Source organism: Malus sylvestris, chromosome 7 (assembly GCF_916048215.2).
Source record: "Malus sylvestris chromosome 7, drMalSylv7.2, whole genome shotgun sequence".
NCBI classification, from domain to species: domain Eukaryota; kingdom Viridiplantae; phylum Streptophyta; class Magnoliopsida; order Rosales; family Rosaceae; genus Malus; species Malus sylvestris.
In genome coordinates, this window is record NC_062266.1 from 35,258,002 (window position 1) to 35,279,756 (window position 21,755).

The following is a 21,755-nucleotide window of genomic DNA, read 5'->3' on the forward strand; positions in this document are numbered from 1 at the left end:
AGAGTCATATTCATGGTTTTAATTAGAGGAAGCTCTTTGTATTTAACAACTTTCAATTATAGATGTTTCCTATTAATTTTTTTTTCCTCATTATCTTTTTTGAAAGTGTAAATGTATCCTAAAAACTGGATACATATTCTAAATGTAGGATACACGTATTTATCATGTCAAATTCGTATCTGTCAATCAAGATACATGTCGGACGAGTAGTGGGCAAGCATCGGATACGGAATACGGGATACGGGACCCAAACAGAAGTATCCGTGCATCATAGCTTCTGATTCTTTCCTACGCCCGACTACAAATATTGTAAATACCAAACAGGACAGCAACCTCCCAACTCGGCTAGTTCGGTTTGTCAATAACTTGCCCTACTTAACTACCCTTCTCCTCCGTTCAATTCAGTTTCACAGACTTGTCGTTAATCACCGTTGCGCTGCTCAGATTCATCACATAATTTCTGGGGAGCTGTTTGGTGCAGTGAACTGCAGCAGCAATGGCGTCCGATCCTGAGCAACACGCGCCCTCTTCTCTCGGAAAGGTTTCATTTTTCTACGCTCAATTTTTATTCTTTTGCACTTTCTCATTTCCTTTTTTCTTTGCGCTGATGGAACATACTACCGAACGTTCAATCTATGGAGCGCCGCGCGTATGCCTTATCCGATGCAATACTTGTCGGATACTCCGGATAAAAGTTTTCGGCTTTTAAGATACCGTTACACTTTCAGGTGAAAAATTATGAGGAAAAAATTAAACGGAAACAAAGATTTAGTCGAAAGTTGATGAATACAAAGAGCTTGCCTCTAATTGAAACAAGGAATATAACTTTGAATGAACTTGAATTTGGATGTCCTCATGTTAAAATGTTTTAAATTATATATTTTTATTGTCGTATCCACATCCTAGTTTGTTGTGACTACGAGACAGAGGGCCGAAGGGGTAAAGAAAGATTTAGGAGGACTTTTGAAAGAGACTCTAAGTCTAAGAAAAGACTTAAGTGTACTTGGGTTGGGTTTAACGGAAGATATGACCCAGATTCGAGTGCAATGGTGTTCTAGGACAACCCCACTTAGTGGGAAAAGGCATTGTTGTTGTTGTTGTTGTTGTATCCATATCCTAGTTTGTAGAGATTTAATGTATCGGCTGTCGTCACCGTATCCGTATCCATGTTTTAGAACTCTTCTCCGTTGGGAGTTGTTAATGCTTTGCCATTTTGCAGGTGGGGAAATCTTCAGGTGAAATTGGCGACGCACAGGAGCCACTTCTTGAGGGGGCTCAGAATTCAGAAAACTATTCTCTTATTGCCGCAATCCTACCGTGAGTATTCCTTTTTCAGTTTTATCTGTTTTAATCTTCTGTTTAGACTGAAATTTTTACAGATAATCACATTATTCAGGCTTTACACTGCTCCTTAATGATTTCAGATTTCTATTCCCAGCTTTTGGAGGACTACTATATGGCTATGACATTGGCGCAACATCATGCGCTACAATTTCCATAGAGGTATACATGAGCTATTACTCATATAGCGCGTTCTTCATTTTTATTTGTAACTGCTGATTCCCTTAGAACATACCCAATGCAGTCGGCCACATTAAGCGGAGTATCATGGTACAACTTGTCATCTGTGGAAATTGGTCTCATAGTAAGTTTACAACAAACTTCCTTGTTGTCACTGAAATCTCTACGAGTGTTTTTTCCTTTTAGTTCTCTTGTGCATCTTTCTTTGGCTTCAAAGCAGGTTAATGTATCTAATTGGTACCTGTTTCATTTGCAGACTAGTGGCTCATTATATGGGGCCTTGATTGGATCTTTGCTGGCCTTTAACATTGCTGACTTCTTAGGTGGGGTTTTCACTTTTTCTAATACATTCCGAGTTATACAAGTAAAACCGATGATGTCTTCCACTACTGATGAAGTTTGAATGGTTAATCTGTATAAAGGAAGAAGGAGGGAGTTGATTTTGGCTGCTTTATTGTATCTTCTCGGAGGCCTAGTAACAGCATTAGCACCCGACTTGCCTGTTATGGTGATTGGACGCCTCATATATGGTATAGGAATTGGACTGGTAATGAATAGAATGCTTTTTTTTTCAATGCAAAGCTATACTTAACTCCTTCTATGAAACTTGAGATGTATAAATTTTCAATTTGTTCTCTTTAGGCAATGCATGCTGCTCCGATGTATATTGCCGAGACAGCTCCAAGTGCGATACGAGGTCGCCTAATATCGCTCAAAGAGTTCTTCATAGTGCTTGGGATGGTTGTAAGTTCTTCTACATTCCATCTGAGAGTATGATTATTTTATTTTTATTTCGTGACATGCACTGAAGCCAACTTACTAGTTTTTTGTATATATCTTACCTACACGAAGGCCAGAAAATCATAAGCACCTTGAATTTTGTGCAGGCGGGTTATGGAATTGGTAGCCTTTTAGTTGACACAGTAGCTGGTTGGCGCTATATGTATGGAATTAGTGCCCCTTTAGCAATAATTATGGGTATTGGAATGTGGTGGCTACCCGCATCACCTAGATGGATCCTTCTGCGTGCCATACAGGGAAAAGGAAGTATGGATGAGTTAAAAGTGACTGCAATCAGTTGCTTGTGTCGGCTTAGGGGTAGTGCTATTGGTGATTCAGCTCCTGCACAAGTAGATGAGATACTGGCTGAGCTTGCTTATGTTGGTGAAGAGAAAGAAGCCACATTAGGGGAGATGTTCCATGGAAAATGCTTGAAAGCCCTTGTGATTGGTGTTGGATTAGTCTTGTTCCAACAGGTAGTTTCAAGGAATATGATATGCTGTAATCTGTTGAAATCTTGGCTTATACTAACATCGTCTATACTATGACAGATCACAGGGCAACCAAGTGTGCTGTACTATGCTGCATCGATTTTTCAGGTACCCTGCTTATTAAATCTAGGGTACTGATTGGACATTGATTGAAAAGATTATCGCTTCCAAGGGATTCGTAAGAAAATGTCTCTCATCATAACCCATATAATTTAATAGAGTGCAGGATTCTCTGAAGCATCTGATGCAACACGGGTATCAATTTTACTTGGTGTTTTCAAGGTATATTTCCAAATGATATGCCATGCTATTTATCCAGATGTAGTTTCCATACTTTTCTGCTTATTTTCCCTGCTCAGAAGTGTGTCTGCATTCCTATTGAAGAAATTTACTCTCAAAAATGATATGTCTGAATTTATCTTTTCTTATTGTAGTTAATAATGACTGGAGCAGCTGTTCTTGTTGTTGATAGACTCGGGAGGAGACCTCTACTACTTGGAGGTGTTACGGGGATGGTAAGTCCTCGTTTGGGTTGATGCTTTCGTTTTTATTTGCTTTTCATATGAATTAAGACTTGAACGAACAGTCTTCAAACGTTGAGCACCATGAGGAATTTATGTACTTTATTCACGTGACAGGTCATCTCATTATTCCTTTTGGGATCATATTACCTTTTCTTTGATGATGCACCGGTTGCAGCTGTAGTTGCACTGCTGTTGTATGTTGGATGTTATCAGGTAATCAGAAAGTTGTATACCGTGCTGAATTTTACGCCATTCTGTTCCTTTGAGATAGGTGAGTTGTTTAACCCATGGAAACTTCTTGTGCAGATATCTTTCGGTCCCATTGGTTGGCTAATGATATCAGAAGTATTCCCCTTACGGCTAAGGGGGCGAGGACTCGGTATAGCAGTGCTTGTGAATTTTGCTGCAAATGCACTGGTGACATTTGCATTTTCTCCTCTGAAGGTGCTTAAGATTACCTGCCGTGTTAATTCTTTCGGGATTTTCTTAATTAAATTGTGTTTGGGAATGTTCGTTCATGTATCGTGAGTGAGATAATTATGAAAATTGGGTTGATTGAAACAGGCATTGCTGGGAGCTGGAATATTGTTTTATGCATTTGGAGTAATAGCAGTGGCATCTCTGTTTTTCATTTTCTTCATCGTCCCAGAGACCAAGGGGCTTACCCTTGAGGAAATTGAGGCCAATTGCCTTTAGGCCATCTGGACTTCTGGACTTCTGGTGGTGTTGCAACCAAACATTAGTCACAAGAGTTGTCGATCCAATTCTTCATGTATATTCAATATCATACTTCACCTAAATATGACATGTAGTATAATTATATACTTCACCTAAATATAGCATGTGGTATAAATATATATATTCTTGTATTTTATAATTTTTTGTAGTATAAGAATTGTCCTACCTCCTCTTTAAGAGCATCTCCATCAGTTGGTGGAAGGCAAGGGCAAAGGCAACAATGTTGCCCTCCATCTCATAAAATCCTCTCCATACGGTCCAATAAAGCAAGGATAAGTGGTAGGCCAACCATTGTGCGACCAAGGGCTTGTGCTTCTCAAGTCCATGCTTGTGCCACGATTTTTATTTTATTTTTTCTTGTCAGGCGCGTGTAACACACGCAAAGAAGGGAGAGTGGGTGACAAAACTGCAGCGGTGGGTGTCGTTGCAGCAAAGCACTGATTGCTTTTCAACGGCTTGGACACATGGCGGATGGAAAGCCGTTGGATTTTCAACTGCCATATATGTATATTTTTTTTAAGAGATGGGCAGGTTCATATTTTTTTGTTTTTTAAGATAAAATTATTTGAAACTCTTTGAAGAAGTGTTGGATGTGGTGTTAAGAAATTATTGGGTGCCCAAAAAAATAAAGCAACGGAGTATGATTCTCTCTCCTTCTATTTTTCTCTTCTTTCCTCTCCTCCTTTCACACTTTTCGTTTTGTCTTTCTCTTGTTGTAAAAAATTAATATAAGATATTGATGTAGTTTAATCGTAAGTGTTCAAATAGGAGGAGAGGAAATGATAGGGAAAAAAGAGATGAGAGATTCCAACAACCAATATTCCGAACTTGTGTGGGCCCTGGGGTCAGCCCGCAAAGTCTCTTTCTTCGTTTATTGTATTGGGCTGGGCTTACCGAGGAGACCCGATCCGTATTAGCCGTCGTAGTCGTAAAACAAGTCGAATGTGTTTTCCTTCAAGTTGAAGCAGTTGGCGGTGGCTAGGGTTTAGTGGCTGAAAGAGAGAAAGAGAGAAGAGAGAGATGGCGAAGTTTAATGAGGTGCAGAAGAGGAAGAGAGCGCAGAATGCGGAGAAGAAGAGAGCGGTTCACGGCGACCCAACCACCGGGAAGCTCCACAACAAGCCTCAACCCCTCTCCATCTCCGGCAAGCGCAAGCGCAAGCTCTTGAAAAAATGGCGCCGAGTACGTTTTCCTCTCATTATTAACTATTAATTTGTATTCCTTGACCCGTAATTAATTACTCCATCAAAGATTCAAAATCAAATTTAATTACTGTTTATACGTGTTATTATAAATTATAATTTTGTTAATTTTTGTGTAGTTTAAAATTTTGATTTCAGGACCAGAACGAGGCTGTGAAGAAGGGACTGATAACTATGCAAGATGTCGAAATGGCTGCTGCCGATGCTGATGGTAACTCCTCCTCTCAATTTCACCGTTGAATTTTTAATCTTGGTCTTAAGCTCCAATTAATCTTTAATCGTTGTACACCAAATTAAACAACGCATTGCTAGTTAACTTGTTTCTGTTAAATCTGACGGAGATTGCACCAAGAAGCTGACATAAGGTCTTTTGTTTGTAGAAGGGGAAGAATCTAAAGACACCAAGACAACTTCTTCAAAGTTTCCCATGAGGAAGAAGAGTGTCAAGCTCAAACAACTACAACGCAAAGGTAAAAGTTACCATGATAATCTCGCGTCTCTTCCCTTCATACGTTCTTGAGTGCTCAAATTTTCTTGTTTTCTCAATGAATTTTTTGTTTTTCTCAATGGACAGGTAAGAATAAAGGAAAATCTTCGAAGAAGGCGGCTGCTGCCACTGCCGAAGCTTCAGTGGATGCAATGCTAGAGTAGATTAGTTGTATCTAGCTTATGAGAGAAGTTGTCAACACTGTACTCAACCCCATCCGAGTGTAATGCTTTTCTCTAATTGGAAATCGAATGCATTTTAAGACCGGAACTTGCCGCCGTGGTGCACTATTCATTTCAATTGAAAAGTTATTGTTTACCAATTATATCAGGTCATTCGATACTCATATATTTCGATTTACTATTAAGTACGACAAAAAAGTACACAAACCACCAAGAAAACGAAAACAGGAGCACTAACTTATCATTGAATCTGTTAAAAAAAAAACACATCAAGTTCTCCTACTTTCAATCTCCTTCGCTAATCAAGTGCTAAACTAGACACCGAGTGTAAATGGAGATGTTAAAAATTAGGACATGCTAACCACTAACTAAATAATTGACATCGAACAAACCACATTGTCACCTTGAGAGTTAAGAAAGGCGGGAATCAGCCATTGGAGCTGTTTATCTCCTAAACATTCCACAACTTTGAAGTGTTCTGCTGTATTCTGAAATGATCGGAGAGCTCTTCACCAGTTCCCATATCTTTGCAGAATTCTTCAACCAGTCACGTTCCGTCACAGTCCTCCCAAATGGAGGAGAATTCATTGATAAAACCTGAATAAAGATGAGAGGAAATATTGTTACAACACTCAGCATTGTGTTACAGAATGGATCCAATTTTACAGGGGCAGACAGAGAGAGGTAGACCTTATCTCGCAATTTCCATAGCATGGAGGTGTAACTTTCATACTGATCTCCTGGGGAGTCATCTTTATTCTTTGTTGGGATTACAAACAAACTTGGCATCAAAGAATCCAGATCATGACTCTGAGTACCAGGAGCCACAGAATCTGGATCACGACTTATGGACGTGTTTCCGTTTTCTGCCTTCATGAGAGAAGAGGTACTGAAATATTGTGCAAGTGCCTTCCTCAATCGCGCAATATTATGCGGACTAAGATCACGATCGCGCAGTCTAATTAACAGTAAGAACACAATCTTTTATCATTACTTTGCCAATCTAATTGAAGAGGAACAGCATTTAAAGCTTACTCACTTTGTGTGCACAAAGACTGGCGTAGCCATATATTCTCCGCCTTCATGAACTTTCTCTCTATCCTTTTCAGGCCCTGTATTAGAGCTTTGGGAAGGGGCAAGGGTCAGTGAAGATGGATCAGGAATGCTATGTTTCAAGAGGTCGACCTACAGTCAGAAGACATAATGTTTAAAATTATTAAAAGACCTTTGTAAGCTGTTTCCAGAAGCAAAACCAAGATGGCTCGAAGCCTGGCCTCCTTTTGCACTCAAAACATATATTTTACGCTCTCAAAGTAACCCGTGAAGTTTGCATAAATGTACAATGGAAGGAATTTATGAAATTCCTGATCATTTAAAGCAAGTAAGACAAACAAAATAATGCATAGCTTTGGGGTAACATATATCCACTTTCTAATCAACAACAATATCATATTACGTTCATCACGCAGACTACATTCGAGCAATACAAAACGGAGGATCTGAAAAATCAACCTAAACAAGTGCCTGATTAAAATGAAATGATATTTGGAGTATCAGAATGTTTGGTTTGAAAACTATGCATCGTGTAGAAACTGAAAAGATGGATCTAACAGAAACAACTTGCATGCAAATGAAGTTATTCAAAGACAGATTTGAAATATGACGATACCTAATGGAGATGAGAGAAATACCGTGGACATGAGGCGCCACATTTTATTATCATGAACTCCGTCTGATATAACCAGCAAAAAGTGACAGATGGAGGTCAGAAGAACACCAAGCTGCAAAGCACCCAGAAAAGAAAAAGATCAATTGATTAAACACTGCATACAGGTAACAAATGCAGTAAACATCTATCATTTGGTCTTTGTAGTTTACCTGAATACCTATAAGCTCATGAGCTAACTCAGCAGATAAAGACTCAGCTGAAGGTAGAACAGGAATGGTTGATGAGCCGTCGGGTCTCATCATCTCAGCTAAAACAGAAGGACTAAAAACAGGCTGCCAGTGAAAACAAGGAGACTTGATCATCCCCCACAGTAAGTCATTTGTTACACAAATATGATATACTAACATTACGAATCAAGATTGAATATCGATAATCAGATTAGAACAAGGTTAGGACGCGGAAGTAGCAGACCTGAGTATCGAGAAGGATAATGCGTTCAGCAGAAACCCGGGGTTCAATGCCCATGCTGCAATGCCTTGCCATTGCTTTACCCTCTTCCGTCTCTATAGCAAATGGGGGTAACATTCCTGCAATTTCTCCAATTTACTTCATTTATCAAATTCAAATAGTTACAGTTTCACTTTCACACAAGAACATCCAAAAACGAAGGCAAATAAATCCCATAGAAAATACAAGCAAGGAGAGTGAGGAGTGACAACTGACCAGGTGAGGTGGCATCGAAGCCGTAAAGCTCGTTCATAATCGTGGACTTGCCGACCCCCGTTGGACCGATCACCCCCACCACCGTAAACTCAGTGTTCTCAGTCAAAAACTGCACCAATTTTCCGTCGGAGATTCAACCATTCAAGGAATACCAATAACAAAAATAACGAACAAAAGATTAAAGAGTGTTTGTGAAATTGGTTGGTTACCGGAAGGAAGCGGTCGATGTGGAAATCCCAGGAATCAGAGAGGAGGTTGAGGGATCCGATAGACGAAGGGAGACGGGACCGAAGCGACGTCGTGTACTCGTCACCAGTGCCGCCACGCCCGAATTTACCCGCCACCGGAGTCCCCGGCACGAGTCCCGGCTTTGCTAGTAGGATTTTCGGAGGATTCGACGGACCGCTCCCGCCGGTCGAGGTGGCAGACCCAGCCATCGATATGACAAAGGAGTTCACACCGTCGTTTGGGTTGCCGGGGCTCATATAAGCTCCCCTTCTTTTGTACAGAAATGAAATTTTAATGGAAATTTGCAAATCAAATTATATTTCATTAATAGGAAATAAACATTTTAATTGACACTTTATTGATAATTTAATTATTAAGAACTAGATTTTAGTTTACATTATTTTTTTTTTTGAAGCAACTTAGTTTACATTATTTAATTTAAAATTTTGATTTCTTTGGCATTATCTTTTTATAAATCGCTTGGTTTCTATCTCAAAAAAGAAAATGTAACTTTTGTTTTACGGTAGTGTTATTGTTAGTTGGCAGGATGGAGTAAAACCGGTGAGGATTCGCACCAAAACGTGCATATATAATTATTTTTCAAGTTAACTGAAAAAATATAATATAAACTAAATTTGGGGTACTTCTTTTCACTTCTTATTATGTGAGAGAGCAAATTGTAGTAATAATTCATCAATATTAACCCAATTGAAGTAATGGTTCTTCAATTAAAAAATTGTGACCGTTAGTTCCTTAACTAATCAAAACGTGCAACTATGATATTTTTTGTTAACTTCGTGAGAACTTTCACTAGAATAAGTCACGTGTCACACAATTGTAGCAATAGTCATTCCAACATAACTCATTTTGATGGAGTAGATGAAAGTGGCAATCTTTGTACGTTTTGATGAATTAAGAAACCAATGGTCATGAATTTTTAGTTAAGAGACAATTGCTCCAATTAGGTAACGTTGAGGGATTATTGCTACAATTTTTTTCTCCATGTGATAGGTGAGATGATTTAGTTCTTGTTGTATCATGTATTGAGTCGCATTACTTAGCCCATGATTTATATAAGAGGGAAGGAAACCATTGGGATCCTTCACCCTCACTTTGAAACGATGATAAACCTTATCCTCCTGCCTGTATATACAAAGTAACTCTTATTTTACACGGTGGAAACGGATCAACACCAGTGTGGATGTAGCCACAACTTGAGGCGAACCATGATATATCTTTGTGTTCTTGTGCGTATGTGTGATTTACGGTCGAATTTAGTTGGTCCAAGATCAACCCGATTTTATGTATCAACATTTAGTGTCATATGTGGGAATCGAACCCCCGACCACGTGGTTAAAAGTTTGGACTTCAGACAAAAGACATGGATCAAATTTTTGTTTGAATTCATAAATATGAAAATCTAGAATTTCCGCACGGAAAAAGATATTAGAATTTGAGACTTCTAATTTCTAAGTTTAAATTTCATTTAAATATTGTCATTCCAAATTTATATGAGCGAGAGTTTGAAAATAAAAAATACAATAAAGTTTAACCATTAGTTGCAACCACTATCACATGTCACCACCATTACCATTACCACCACCTGCCATCATAATCACCATTACCACCAGCCACCGTCATAATCACCATTACCACCCACTGCCGCCGCCACATATCATTGTGGCGAGCACTGCTACCGCCACCACCATCCTCCATCACCACCACCCATCGCCGCCATCACCACCACTTTCTAATTACTTTCTCTTTCTTTTATTTTATTTTATTAATGACTATAGTCATATTAAGTTTCGTATTCAAATTCATTGTTCTTTTAGGTTAACCAAACAAAAAAATTCTTAAATTTAAGATTTCCTTAATAATCTTAAATTTTCTCACCTAACACAATAAATGATGAAGCCAATATAATGTTTTTTTTTTTTACCTAAACACAACAAATGATTAAAACACAACAAATTTTAGAAATAAAATTTCCGCAATTCGAATTTTATTCCCATATTACGAAGATAATATAATGTTTTTTTACCTAAGAGTTCACACAAAAGATGCAGTTCTTCATCCTAACATTTATGAATTAGATATTTAATTTCTTGCCGAGATTTACTGATTTTCCCAACAAAATCAAAAAATCAAAATCGAATACTTTGGGAAAAAAATGAAATATCAAACTAAGTGATCTTAATAATCAAAGTATCACTTACCCAATATTTCTCGAAACCACTCATGCCAAGTGAGAGAATGAGGACCTGCTTAGGTTTTCATGGAATATGACTTTGTATTTTGACATTGTGGTACGACCGTACGAGTGAACATGAGAATTGGTTAAAATTCGATTTTGGCGATAATCGAATTTAAGACCTCTAACTTACAAGTGAAAAACAATACTACTAAATCGTAATACTAAGTGTTTTTTGCATTTATTTGCTTGTAAGAAATTAAAATCTATCAAATTTTGCATACCATCTAATATCTTAATGAATAATATGTGCATCCTGATTTTAAAGCTCCGTCCAACCCTACTCTCCCCTTCATAATTAAAAAAAAAAAAGTCCTTTAAAAAAAGAAATTAAAATCTTTAATTAGAGCAACTAGAATCAGTAATGGAATTACCCAATTTTTAGAATTGGATTAACTAGTGGATGGTAGATCCAATGATCATTCTTTTCTCACATGGCTTTTTTTTATTCTTTCAGAAAAAATGATATTATCTATACTAATAAAGTAGGGTGAGCTTAGTTTCACAATAAGCTAGTAATAATGTGGCTTAAATTCACTTTTGTCAAGAATTGAACCTCAGACCTCTTACTTACAAGTATGAAAAAATAATACCACTAAACCGGGGTAATTGTGATTTCTTTTCTCACAGGTTGACTTCGGAAAATACTCTCACGAGGTAAAAATCCTAAAATACCCTAAGATAAAATGTAATGCTGTTAATATGATTTCTTTCTTTCTTTTCTTAAAGCAGGGAATAAATAATTAAGACAAAAAAAAAAAGGAAAAAGAGCAAGACTTTAGTTTGGGCATGTGGTTTGGCGAGCTTTAGGGGTCTCTCTAGGACTGCTCGCGACTGGTTGATTTCACTTTCTTCTTCTTCCTCCTCTTCTTTGTTTTTGTAATCTTGAAAGAGGTTTGAAGAATCAAGATTCAACAGACACCCCTAAACTGCAAAGATCAGCTTACCTTAATTGAATTGAATTGGTTTCGTCCCGTAATTACAGAGTAATACTGATTATTAGTTAATTAATTCTCCGATTAATACCAGATTCCAGTGGTCTGCTGTGGTTGGAATTGGGATGGGGACAAGGTCCCAGCAGCAACCAGGCCGAGAGCGAACAGGGCAGGACGACGACGACATGGCCGGGGGTCAGTCCGTCTCCATGAGCGGCAGCGTGGGCTCACCCTCCAGCCGCAGCGAGCAGACCATGGCCACGCCCGTCGGCGACAACAGTTTTCTCCGATTGAACCATCCCGACGTTCACGGCGACGACGCTGGCTCCCAAGGCGCCGTTGGGTCAGTCACTTCCCTCCCTCCCTCCCTTCTCTTTCTGCTTCCGGCCTTATTAGGGCACCGAAACAAATTATTTTTATTTATTTCTGTATAATTATATATAATTATATATATAATATTTATGTGCTCATTTTCTTGTTTATCTAATATTATTTCTGTTGTATGTAGTTTATTTGCTTATTAATTTGATTTTGTTTTTCATTTGAGTCCCCTGAATCTGTGATTATATGCATGTCCACTGCATATATTCATAGAATATGCAGCCACATTGTTTAGTTTCAGAGTCCTGACTTCGGCTCTCTCGTCACCGATTTGATTGGGTTAACTAGCACTCTACTCTATGCTACTAAGATATGGTGACGAGAGGCCGCCGAAATCAGGTCTCTGATGTGTGCACATGTTTGTAAAACTTTTGTTTGATAATTGACAGTGATTCATTTACAGCACTTGTTAAATTTCTTTTGAACAGTAGCAAGAAGAAGAAGCGAGGTCAACGGGCCGTGGCAGGTGATAAGAATGGAAGAGGACTACGCCAATTCAGCATGAAAGGTGCTTCATTGATCGCCTTTGTGTCTTATCTTATTTCCTTGTTACATTCTGTTTTTCCTACCAAAAAGGTGGTTGAATTTAACTGCCTCTGTATTGCATTAAAGGGATGGACACTGTTGTTATTTTTGTCCATGGTTATACTTCGTCTCCCTGATTGTCTGAGTCTGAGTTGCTCGTGTCCAGTGTGCGAGAAAGTGGAGAGCAAAGGAAGAACCACTTATAATGAGGTTGGATGGTTTCTTCAAGTCAGTTTGATTGTTTTGATTGTTTGTGTTTATTGTTCTTTTTCCGTTTTGCCCTAAGAGTGCTCACTCCTGGTCCTATGTATCAAATGGATTATGCATGATATCAGGGAGCATTTCTTTCTCCTCAGTACTTGTTTGCATGTAGATACTAGTAGAGTTCATGCATATGTTGATCTAATAGGTTACTGAAGTGGGTTATTGTAGCATCCATCAAGGATTGGTAATTAACAAATTTGGATTCTTCTTTTCAAGCAACCACTAGACATGTGTGTCTGCCTGTTTGGTGCTAAATAAAGGTGATTTGTAGGCTAGCATTCGCAGGCTAGTGACTCTAATGTTTCTCCTCTAACTACTGACGTGTTCCTCCTCTGATTGCTGAGGTGTTGCTTACTCCTTAGTCCTTAGACATATGTGGATGAATGACCTTGTTGTTACAGGGGTTGGTATAATCTCGGAGGTCACTTAAATTTCATCATCATCTGAAGCTATGCTGTTTAGTGGGAGTAATGTATCAAATGCTTGCTTCGGAACAATGGTGCGAAAGTTGTTGGAGCAAAGGGGACTCATTAGGCAATGGTGTTAGCATTAAGAGAGCAGTGCATTGTGATTTAAAACTGACATAACAGAAAATAGTTTTTCACAAGATCCACATGTATATAAGTTCTGTTCCTTTGGCCCCCATTTGTTTCTCTTTTCTAGTTAGTGTATAACATATATCTTTTCTCAGTCTTACCAATTTTATTTTGAGACAATATTTGTTCTTTTTTTATTGGTAAAGAAGTTTGAGTACAATCTTAAACCTAAGAGTTTGAAGTGCATTCCAGGTTGCAGATGAACTTGTAGCGGAGTTCGCTGACCCTAGCAATGCTGTTACATCCCCTGATCAGGTTTGATAACTAAGCTGATACATCTGCAGTCTTCTGGGGAAAAAAAGGGAATGAACTTGCTAACTTTTTCCTGTCTTGGGTTCAAATTTATATAGCAGCAACAAGATGATGAGAAGAACATCAGGCGAAGGGTATATGATGCCCTCAATGTTCTTATGGCAATGGATATTATATCTAAAGATAAAAAAGAAATACAATGGAAGGGTTTGCCTCGTACAAGCCTGAATGATATTGAAGAACTGAAGGTCTGATTGCAGTCTATTTTTTATCTCTTGTACATTAAGTGGTTTATTATCTGTTGACCATTGGAGACCAATTTTGAGATTATAAAACTAGTTATACATGTACTAAATGCAGACTGAGCGCATGGGATTGAGAAATAGGATTGAAAAGAAAGCTGCCTATCTACAAGAGCTGGAGGAACAAGTAATGAATAGCTATTGTCAACTATAATTACTGTTGTTCTGCGAAAACATGTCTGAATGATACGGTGCACTCAACCATGTAGATCAGTGTATGCACACACTAACATTCTTATCTCTTTTATCAGTACGTGGGTCTTCAAAATCTGATACAACGGAATGAGCAATTATACCACTCCGGAGATGCGCCCAATGGAGGCGTGGCTTTACCTTTCATTCTTGTGCAGGCAAGTTTTCTTCTCAAGGTTTCCCTTGTTTCATGATTACACATTATGATAAATAGTTCAGAATTTAGTACTTTTTTGACGTATGATGCATGAAAACAAAATGGTTTTTGATTTGAAGAGTTGGTGTGATTTGGTTGGTTGGTTTGTGATGTGACGTGTAACCTTCTGCTTGATACAAGATTTATTATATTTTATACCAACTATAACCATCATATTTCAATCCCGTTCTAAACAAGAACAAGCATATGATTAGCTTTACTTGACTAATTTGCTGCCAGAAATCCTTTTGTGCAAGTTTGTTGTTATCTGGTTCTTGATTACTTCTGTTGTCACACTAATAACTTGTGCACTGATTGTGCTCTTCTTTTCCTAGATGCTTTAGAAGGATGTATAAGTGTTTTTCTTTTAACTTTTACCTGGAGATATCAGAAGTGCCTTATATTATGGTCTGGAGTTTGAGTTTTCCCTAGACTCTGAGTTGCTTTATCATGCCTCGTACTTATTATTTATGTATTTCTTTTATCCCTAGACTCGCCCTCATGCAACTGTTGAGGTGGAAATATCAGAAGATATGCAGCTTGTGCATTTTGACTTCAATAGGTAACTTTCATTCGTATATTGTTGTAAATAGAGCGACATGACAGATGTTACTAACTTGGTAGTAACATAGCATCTATGACAGATGTTACGACTATACCAGGAATAATTGGCTGGTTAAGACCGGAATTTATCTAACGCTTAACAAGATTTGATTCGCGCTAAAAAAAGACTAAAATGGCTGTACAGGGCCGGAGCCTATTCTCATCAGACAGAAGACCGGCCTCTGGAATCGATCTAAAATTTTTTAAAAAGAAATTCGTTTATCGCCCATGCTTGCTATATGAATTTTATACTTTATTTATATTCATTATTAATTTCTATTTCTTTAAGAGGTCGCACTTGGTGCGATGGCAAGTGCCTTCGCCCATGAGCGGTAGGTCTCGGGTTCGAGACTTGGGAGCAGCCTCTCCATAAATGGGGGTAAGGCTAGCCGACATTCACCTCTCCCAGACCCTGCGTAAAGCGGGAGCCTTGTGCACTGGGTACGACATTTTATTAATTTCTATTTCTTTAGCCTGGGGGAAGCTCCTAATGGAAAGAGTACTATCATTTAAGCAGGGTGACATATAATGGGCCAACTCTGTCTCTTTGTAATAGCTCAATAAGAAGTTCTTTCAATTGTTAAAAAGTTTTGCACTCATTATTTTTCTTATCTTTTGATTTTATTTCGTCTTGTTTTTGCAGCACCCCATTTGAGCTCCATGATGACAACTATGTTTTGAAGGCAATGAAGTTTTGTAATAGGCAGCAGGGTGATGATGCGACACAAAATTTAATTGTAGATGGAGGCGAAGGTTGTAGCATGTCGGGCATGTATCAGCCACAAATCCCTCTTTCTTCAATGCTAAACACAGCAATTAGACCACCACCCATGTCACCACCCCTTCCCGGAATACTGAAAGCACGCATCAAGCATGAGCACCATGGACAATAGTGTTAGCATCTGTATATTGTGGAGAGTAGTTTGCCGGAAGTGAATAGGTCATCACGCACCCTCATGATTATCGTTGTTAGATATTGCCATAAGTTGGATTTAGTTTAGGTTACAAACAGGCAGATGAGTCTTGGTTGGTTTGATGCTCGGGAGGATGTTGGCCGCGGCAAATGCTTTGCTTTGCTTTGCATGTCCAATATGTGCTATTGTAATTTTTATCCCATTCTTTTTTAGTTTTACTGTTTTTAGGCCTCCGTTTCGTTGTAATAGAATTCAAAGTGGATTGTTTATGTAGTTTGAAGAGAATTGCCCACCTACGCTACAAGAATAGAATCATACGATTAATTTGACAGTTTCTTCTGTACCGGTGTCCTATATTGTTGTTCATCCTTTGTCTTTCAGCGTTTGATTGTTGGTTTCATTCATCATATGATGGAGTCCATATAACACATACGAAATGAACGTTCTTGTGTCACACACACCTCTAGTCCTCCACTGACATGGGACGTGCACAAATATCTCTTTCAAACACATGTATCACTCGTATTTTGACAAATATCGTCACAATTTGCATCAAGAATCAATACTCCACAATTATTCAGCTACTAGTTTTAGTATCCTCCTAATTCAAAGACCAAAACTCAAGATTCTCACCCAAAAAAAAAAAAACGAGTAATTTATGGAGTTCCATAGACTCGATGTGAATTTAGGCGAATTCATTTCATAACTTAGGTAATATTTCGCCTCATTACAAGGCTTATGGTTTATCAATGCTCGATACAACAATCGTCCGCTCATGTGACAATAGTACTCCAAACCACAAGAACAAGCGAACCAAAAAGATGTCGAAACTCTTACTAATGAGTCTAGCATTAGATGCTGATTTGGGGGTTGTCCATATACCCGGCGATCCACTAATTTCTCTCTCATTTATTTGGGTCCTAATCTCATCTCCTGGTGCTCCGAGAAGCAGCGCACAGTTTTCCGCTCCAGTGCTAAGCCTGAATATTGCTCCCTTGCTCATGCGCCACTGCCTATTACTTTTACCACGGAAAGAAAATTATAAACAAATTAAGTTCTTTTGGGGGAAAAAAAAAAGAGCGTAGTTATCAATGTCCTTGAAAACAAGATCTTGTGAGAAGCGTTTGCACAAGTTAGAATTAGAATATCGCATAACCAGAAAAGTTAAAGAAAAGAAAAGAAAAAGGCAAGTGCTTAACATTGTGGTGTGTGGAATGGTGGACTGCCTACGATGCTTCGGCTCAAATGTGGATAACGCTGTTAAGGATGTTGAATGAGCTAAACACGTGCGACAACGAGAACTGACAAGGCATCTAATATTATTGTTAGTGTTTGTAAATAAGCTCGAAAATAAAGGCTTCTGTCCAACAAGTTCTTCACATATGAGATGCATGAGTTCATCAGATTTTAAACAGAATTATATAAAACCAGGACGAGTCTAAAAAGCTCCGTACAAACATCAAGCCATATAAACGGAAAACTCCGTCCTTTTTAAAACAAACACAGAATCGGGGCCGGAACGTTCAAAGTGATAGCTGGAAAAAGAAAAACAGAAAACACACACATACGAACGCGCGCGCACACAAAACAACAATGACTTCTCACGTGAGGCAGAGTGACGGAGGTCGAATTGCTTTGGTGAGCATAGGGTGGAAATCATTCTTGCTCAGCAAAGTTCATTCTCCTTCGAGGAGCCTTGATTTGCCCTCCTTAAGTCTTCTAAAACTTTGAGGTACGAGTCTCTAATTGCACTCATTTTTCCAACAGCCGCATCCATATGCATCCGCTCCCTTGGTGATATTGCACAGCAAGAGAGTCCTACCCGCATCACTGCAGAAAAGCATTCCTCTAACTTTTTTTCTTTGACCGGTCTGCCATTGACACGTATGTGTAGTGCAGTTCTTTCGTGCAGCATGTCATTGCCGTATCTGCCATCGTTAACATCACCACCTGCATCGAGGTCGAGCTGTAATGAAGGGTCAACAACGTCCATCACGTGGTCAGGCAAAGCCGTGGCTACGAATTCGTAAATGCTAAGACCTTCTTTGAACATGTCATAGGTAGGTCTCTTTCCCGTAAACATTTCTAGCAACAATATCCCATAGCTATAAACATCTCCTAGCATGGAAACTTGGCCTCCCGTGCCATACTCTGCCATGACATACATACGATAAGATGCCGTATGCAATTGGCTATTAGAATTGACATTTTAGATTTTTATGTTACTTATTTTCCAAGAAAAAATAGGCAGTAGTATGTTTTTAATAAATGGATATTTAACTAGTTGGTTTTTTTTGTAATAATTTACTAAGAACATAAAAAAGAAGTTAGAATGATAGAAACTCATACCTGGGGGAATGTATCCTATAGAACCCTTTAGTTGAGCAGATATGGTTTGACTGAAGAAGGGATCATTTGATGTTTCGAAGAGGAACTTTACTAAACCAAAGTCTCCAACATGGGCTACCATATCTTCATCAAGAAGTACATTGCTCGGCTTCAGATCGCAATGAACAATGGACGTTTCACAATGGTGGTGGAGATAATCCAACGCTGATGCAATGTCAATGGCAATATTCAATCTTTGGATAAGGCTCAATCTCTTAATCTGGGATTGCTCCTCCTCTCTTGGATACAGCCATGAGTCTAGGCTTCCATTTTCCATGAACTCAAAAACTAAGCTTTTGAAGTCTTTTCCCTGATTATCAATGCTTGAGCACGCAGTTATGATCTTGAGAAGATTACGGTGCCTTGTGTTCCTTAAAGCTTTGCATTCATCAAAGAAACTCTTTGAAGCTCCTTTTTGTTGAAGGTTTATTACCTTAATAGCGACTATTGTTCCGTCATCAGGAATTACCCCTTTAAAAACAGAACCAAAACTTCCAGTACCAATTAGATTATTCAGAGAGAACCCGTTAGTATATTCAACGAGTTTTGAGTAGGAAACTCTTGTCCAATCACTATTAGAACATGAAGTTATAGGTCTATCTCTTGACTTTTTCAACACTAAACAAGAACCAAAGTAGCATGATAAAGCAATTATGAATGCAAGTGCACAAGCTAAGGGGATGACTACTTTAGGGGAAAGTAGTCTTCGAGATGAATGTTGTTTTTTGAGGGGGCATGTAGGAAGATGTAATTGTGGGATGCCACCACAAAGCCTATGATTTCCAAGAACTGAGACACCACTGACATTTACAAAAATTCTTTCTTTGGGCAACTCACCCTCAAAATCATTGTATGAAAGATTGAGATACTTAAGAGCTCTAAGCTTGCTTATGAATTCAGGAATTTGCCCAGACAAGTTATTGCTTGAAATGTCAAGAGTTTCCAAGCCTTTTAAATTTTCAAGAGATTGAGGAATTGTTCCTTCAAACTTATTACCTTGCAAATACAATCGCTCCAAACTAGTACAACTGCCGAGGGTGCTAGGGATTTCACCTGATAACTTGTTGTCTAATACATTTAGCTCCGTGAGATGCACTAGATTACCCACCTCAAAGGGCAGTTGACCAGTCAAATAATTATAAGACAGGACTAAAGAAATTGAGAGGGTTGAAAGCTCCATAAGCTTCGTAGGTATGGTGCCCGTAAGATTGTTACTATCAAGTCCAAGACTTATTAGCTTTTTGCAGTTTCCAAGACTTGGAGGTATACTACCCTCAAAGCTATTGGACCACATGTAGAGCTCTGTCAGTGAAGTCAAGTTACCAAGTGAGAATGGGATTCGCCCAGAAAATTTGTTACATTCCAAATCCAATCCCTCTAACTTCTGAAGTTTCCCAATTTCATCCGGGACACTACCACCCAAATAGTTTAGTGTCAATCCTAGATAAGTCAAGTTTAAAAGATTTCCAATGCCGTTAGGGAGACTTCCATGTAAATAATTCCACCCCAGGCGAAGATCTTGTAGTTGGGTAGAAAGATTAGCTATGGACCCCGGGATTCGTCCTCCAAACTGATTATCGGAAAGATCCAACTCCGTTAAACTAGTACAATTGGCCAAGAGACTTAGAAAATTCAATTCACCAGCTTTTCTATTTCCCAGTTGATTCTGTTCCAAGTTTAGCCAATCTAACCTTTGCAAGCTTCCGAGAGTATCACCGGGGACTGCCCCAGAAAAGCCATTTCCAGCAAGATCAAGCTTCTGAAGTCTAGAAGCATTTGACAACGATACAGGAATATTTCCTGTGAATTTGTTAAAAGCACAATAAAATATTACGAGATTAGGAAGCATAGTGCCGAGATTTGGTGGTAGCTCTCCATGCAACTCGTAATTTTCAACAACACTGAAAAACTTTATGGAAGAAATATTATAGACCGAAGAAGGAACCATACCAGATAAATTATTAGCCTCAACTGAGAATAGGTCCAAGCCTGTTAGGTGCCCGAGTTCATTGCTTATAGTTCCATGGAAATTGTTGCGGCCAAGATTAAGAATTTTCAAAGAAGAAAAGTTTCCTATCCAACCTGGGATGTTTCCACTGAGATTGTTATAAAAAAGCCATAGATGATTTAGTTTCAACAATGAACTGAGTTGGTTTGGAATGGACCCAGTAATCTGATTGGATTCAAGATTAAGAAGTCTTAGTTGTGTACAATGTGACATATTAGCTGGAATTTTCCCACGGAAGGAATTTTGAGAAAGGTTGAGATATTGCAGGCTTCGTAAACGACCCATTTCTGGGGGAATCTCACCATGAAAGTTGTTCCTCATCAGGTTTAGTGCAGAAAGAAAGGTAAGATTTCCAATGGAAGGTGGTATGGAGCCTACCAGTTGTTGAGCTTGCAGGTTCAAACTCACGACCCTTTTGGCGGAACGGTGGCACGAAACTCCAACCCAACTGCAGAAATGGATGGACTGATTCCACAAGCTCATGACATGGAAAGGATCTTCAGTGATTTTCTTCTTGAAGTCGAGCAAAGCCAAGCGATCAGATTCATTTCCACGCAGAGACTGCTTGGAAATAGGGCTGTTAAGTGCTGCAGATTCCGGACATGTGACCATCCATAAAAGAATGAAACCATGCAGGAATTTCAATGAAACAAGCTTGCCCTTGGTAGGTGAATGCCCCATATATCCTTGTTCTAAAACACAGAGCTAATCAGAAAATTACCAAGTTTAACGGTTCACAAATGCATAAAAGAGAAATCATATAACATAGAAAAAGAATGTTTGATATGATGACCCACTAGAAGGTGCATAAAAGAGAAATCATATAACATAGAAAAAGAATGTTTGATATGATGACCCACTAGAAGGTGCTGCTGCGTAGACGAGTGGGCCCCAGCACTCCACCTTGTCGAATTCGGGAATGCTCGAGTGGAAGTTCTGGGTAGTTGTTGAACAAGTTGTTGTCCCCAAGAATGAAGATGACGTGAAGAGGAGAAAGAAAAAAAGAAACTGGCAGTATGCCCAAAAGACCGAAAAAAAAAATTAAAAAAAATTTGAACCCGTAGACCTGTTTCGAACCGGCCCGTTTGAAATGGGCTGGGTTAGATTTGATTCCTAAACTCAAAATTCTTCTATTTGACCCGGCCCGTCCCGTTACATTTTAAAACAGGTAGGGTTCAGTTTCTCCAAATTTGGACCCGGCCCGGCCCGTGCCCAGCCCTAGCTTGATCCTTCATCATGGTTTCAAGAAATTATTTATGCCAGGTTTCAACGGATGATAGAAAAGGATAGGTTATCCTTTTTATTTTTAATGTTTATAAGATTTGTCTGTGTCACTTGGTACTACGATTATTGGTAAGTTTTTATAAATAAAAGTGGTTTTTATAAATTGTTCACTTTAT

At 38.7% G+C, this 21,755-nt stretch overlaps 5 protein-coding genes across 9 annotated transcripts; 3 read left to right on the forward strand and 2 right to left on the reverse strand.

Moving 5' to 3' along the window:
* The first annotated feature begins 260 nt into the window (after positions 1-260).
* LOC126629165 (D-xylose-proton symporter-like 2) lies at positions 261-4,193 on the forward strand. Its single transcript, XM_050299094.1, has 14 exons — positions 261-541; positions 1,220-1,317; positions 1,425-1,503; positions 1,586-1,645; positions 1,778-1,844; positions 1,944-2,068; positions 2,164-2,265; positions 2,409-2,777; positions 2,853-2,900; positions 3,012-3,074; positions 3,227-3,307; positions 3,431-3,529; positions 3,623-3,760; positions 3,881-4,193. Exons 1-14 carry the CDS (start codon positions 497-499, stop codon positions 4,010-4,012), a joined length of 1,506 nt encoding a protein of 501 aa, XP_050155051.1. The 5' UTR covers positions 261-496; the 3' UTR covers positions 4,013-4,193.
* Positions 4,194-4,914: 721 nt separating this feature from the next.
* On the forward strand, positions 4,915-6,068 carry LOC126629167 (uncharacterized). The gene is made up of 4 exons (XM_050299098.1): positions 4,915-5,236; positions 5,395-5,467; positions 5,637-5,726; positions 5,831-6,068. Exons 1-4 carry the CDS (start codon positions 5,075-5,077, stop codon positions 5,905-5,907), a joined length of 402 nt encoding a protein of 133 aa, XP_050155055.1. The 5' UTR covers positions 4,915-5,074; the 3' UTR covers positions 5,908-6,068.
* A 72-nt stretch (positions 6,069-6,140) lies between these two features.
* Positions 6,141-8,838, reverse strand: LOC126629166 (uncharacterized). 2 transcript variants are annotated; one of them, XM_050299097.1, is made up of 8 exons: positions 8,527-8,838; positions 8,318-8,426; positions 8,066-8,181; positions 7,804-7,926; positions 7,617-7,706; positions 6,965-7,110; positions 6,616-6,862; positions 6,141-6,522 (listed from the first exon to the last, which is right to left on the reverse strand). In XM_050299097.1, the coding sequence occupies exons 1-8, from the start codon at positions 8,800-8,802 to the stop codon at positions 6,370-6,372; spliced, it is 1,260 nt and encodes a 419-aa protein (XP_050155054.1). In that variant the 5' UTR covers positions 8,803-8,838; the 3' UTR covers positions 6,141-6,369. The 2 variants fall into 2 exon arrangements, with proteins under 2 accessions (XP_050155054.1, XP_050155053.1); XM_050299096.1 differs by having other exon boundaries at positions 6,616-6,883; positions 8,527-8,837.
* A 2,712-nt stretch (positions 8,839-11,550) lies between these two features.
* On the forward strand, positions 11,551-16,290 carry LOC126629886 (transcription factor-like protein DPB). Of its 4 annotated transcripts, none has more exons than XM_050300031.1 (10): positions 11,551-11,693; positions 11,829-12,077; positions 12,544-12,623; positions 12,807-12,850; positions 13,693-13,755; positions 13,851-14,000; positions 14,113-14,181; positions 14,306-14,404; positions 14,934-15,004; positions 15,689-16,290. In XM_050300031.1, exons 2-10 carry the CDS (start codon positions 11,860-11,862, stop codon positions 15,936-15,938), a joined length of 1,044 nt encoding a protein of 347 aa, XP_050155988.1. In that variant the 5' UTR covers positions 11,551-11,693; positions 11,829-11,859; the 3' UTR covers positions 15,939-16,290. The 4 variants fall into 4 exon arrangements, with proteins under 4 accessions (XP_050155988.1, XP_050155987.1, XP_050155990.1 ...); XM_050300032.1 differs by having other exon boundaries at positions 11,557-11,636; XM_050300030.1 differs by having other exon boundaries at positions 11,553-12,077.
* Positions 16,291-17,317: 1,027 nt separating this feature from the next.
* Positions 17,318-21,036, reverse strand: LOC126630327 (probable LRR receptor-like serine/threonine-protein kinase At3g47570). The gene is made up of 3 exons (XM_050300410.1): positions 20,298-21,036; positions 18,309-20,147; positions 17,318-18,110 (listed from the first exon to the last, which is right to left on the reverse strand). The coding sequence occupies exons 1-3, from the start codon at positions 21,034-21,036 to the stop codon at positions 17,626-17,628; spliced, it is 3,063 nt and encodes a 1,020-aa protein (XP_050156367.1). The 3' UTR covers positions 17,318-17,625.
* Positions 21,037-21,755: the final 719 nt, after the last annotated feature.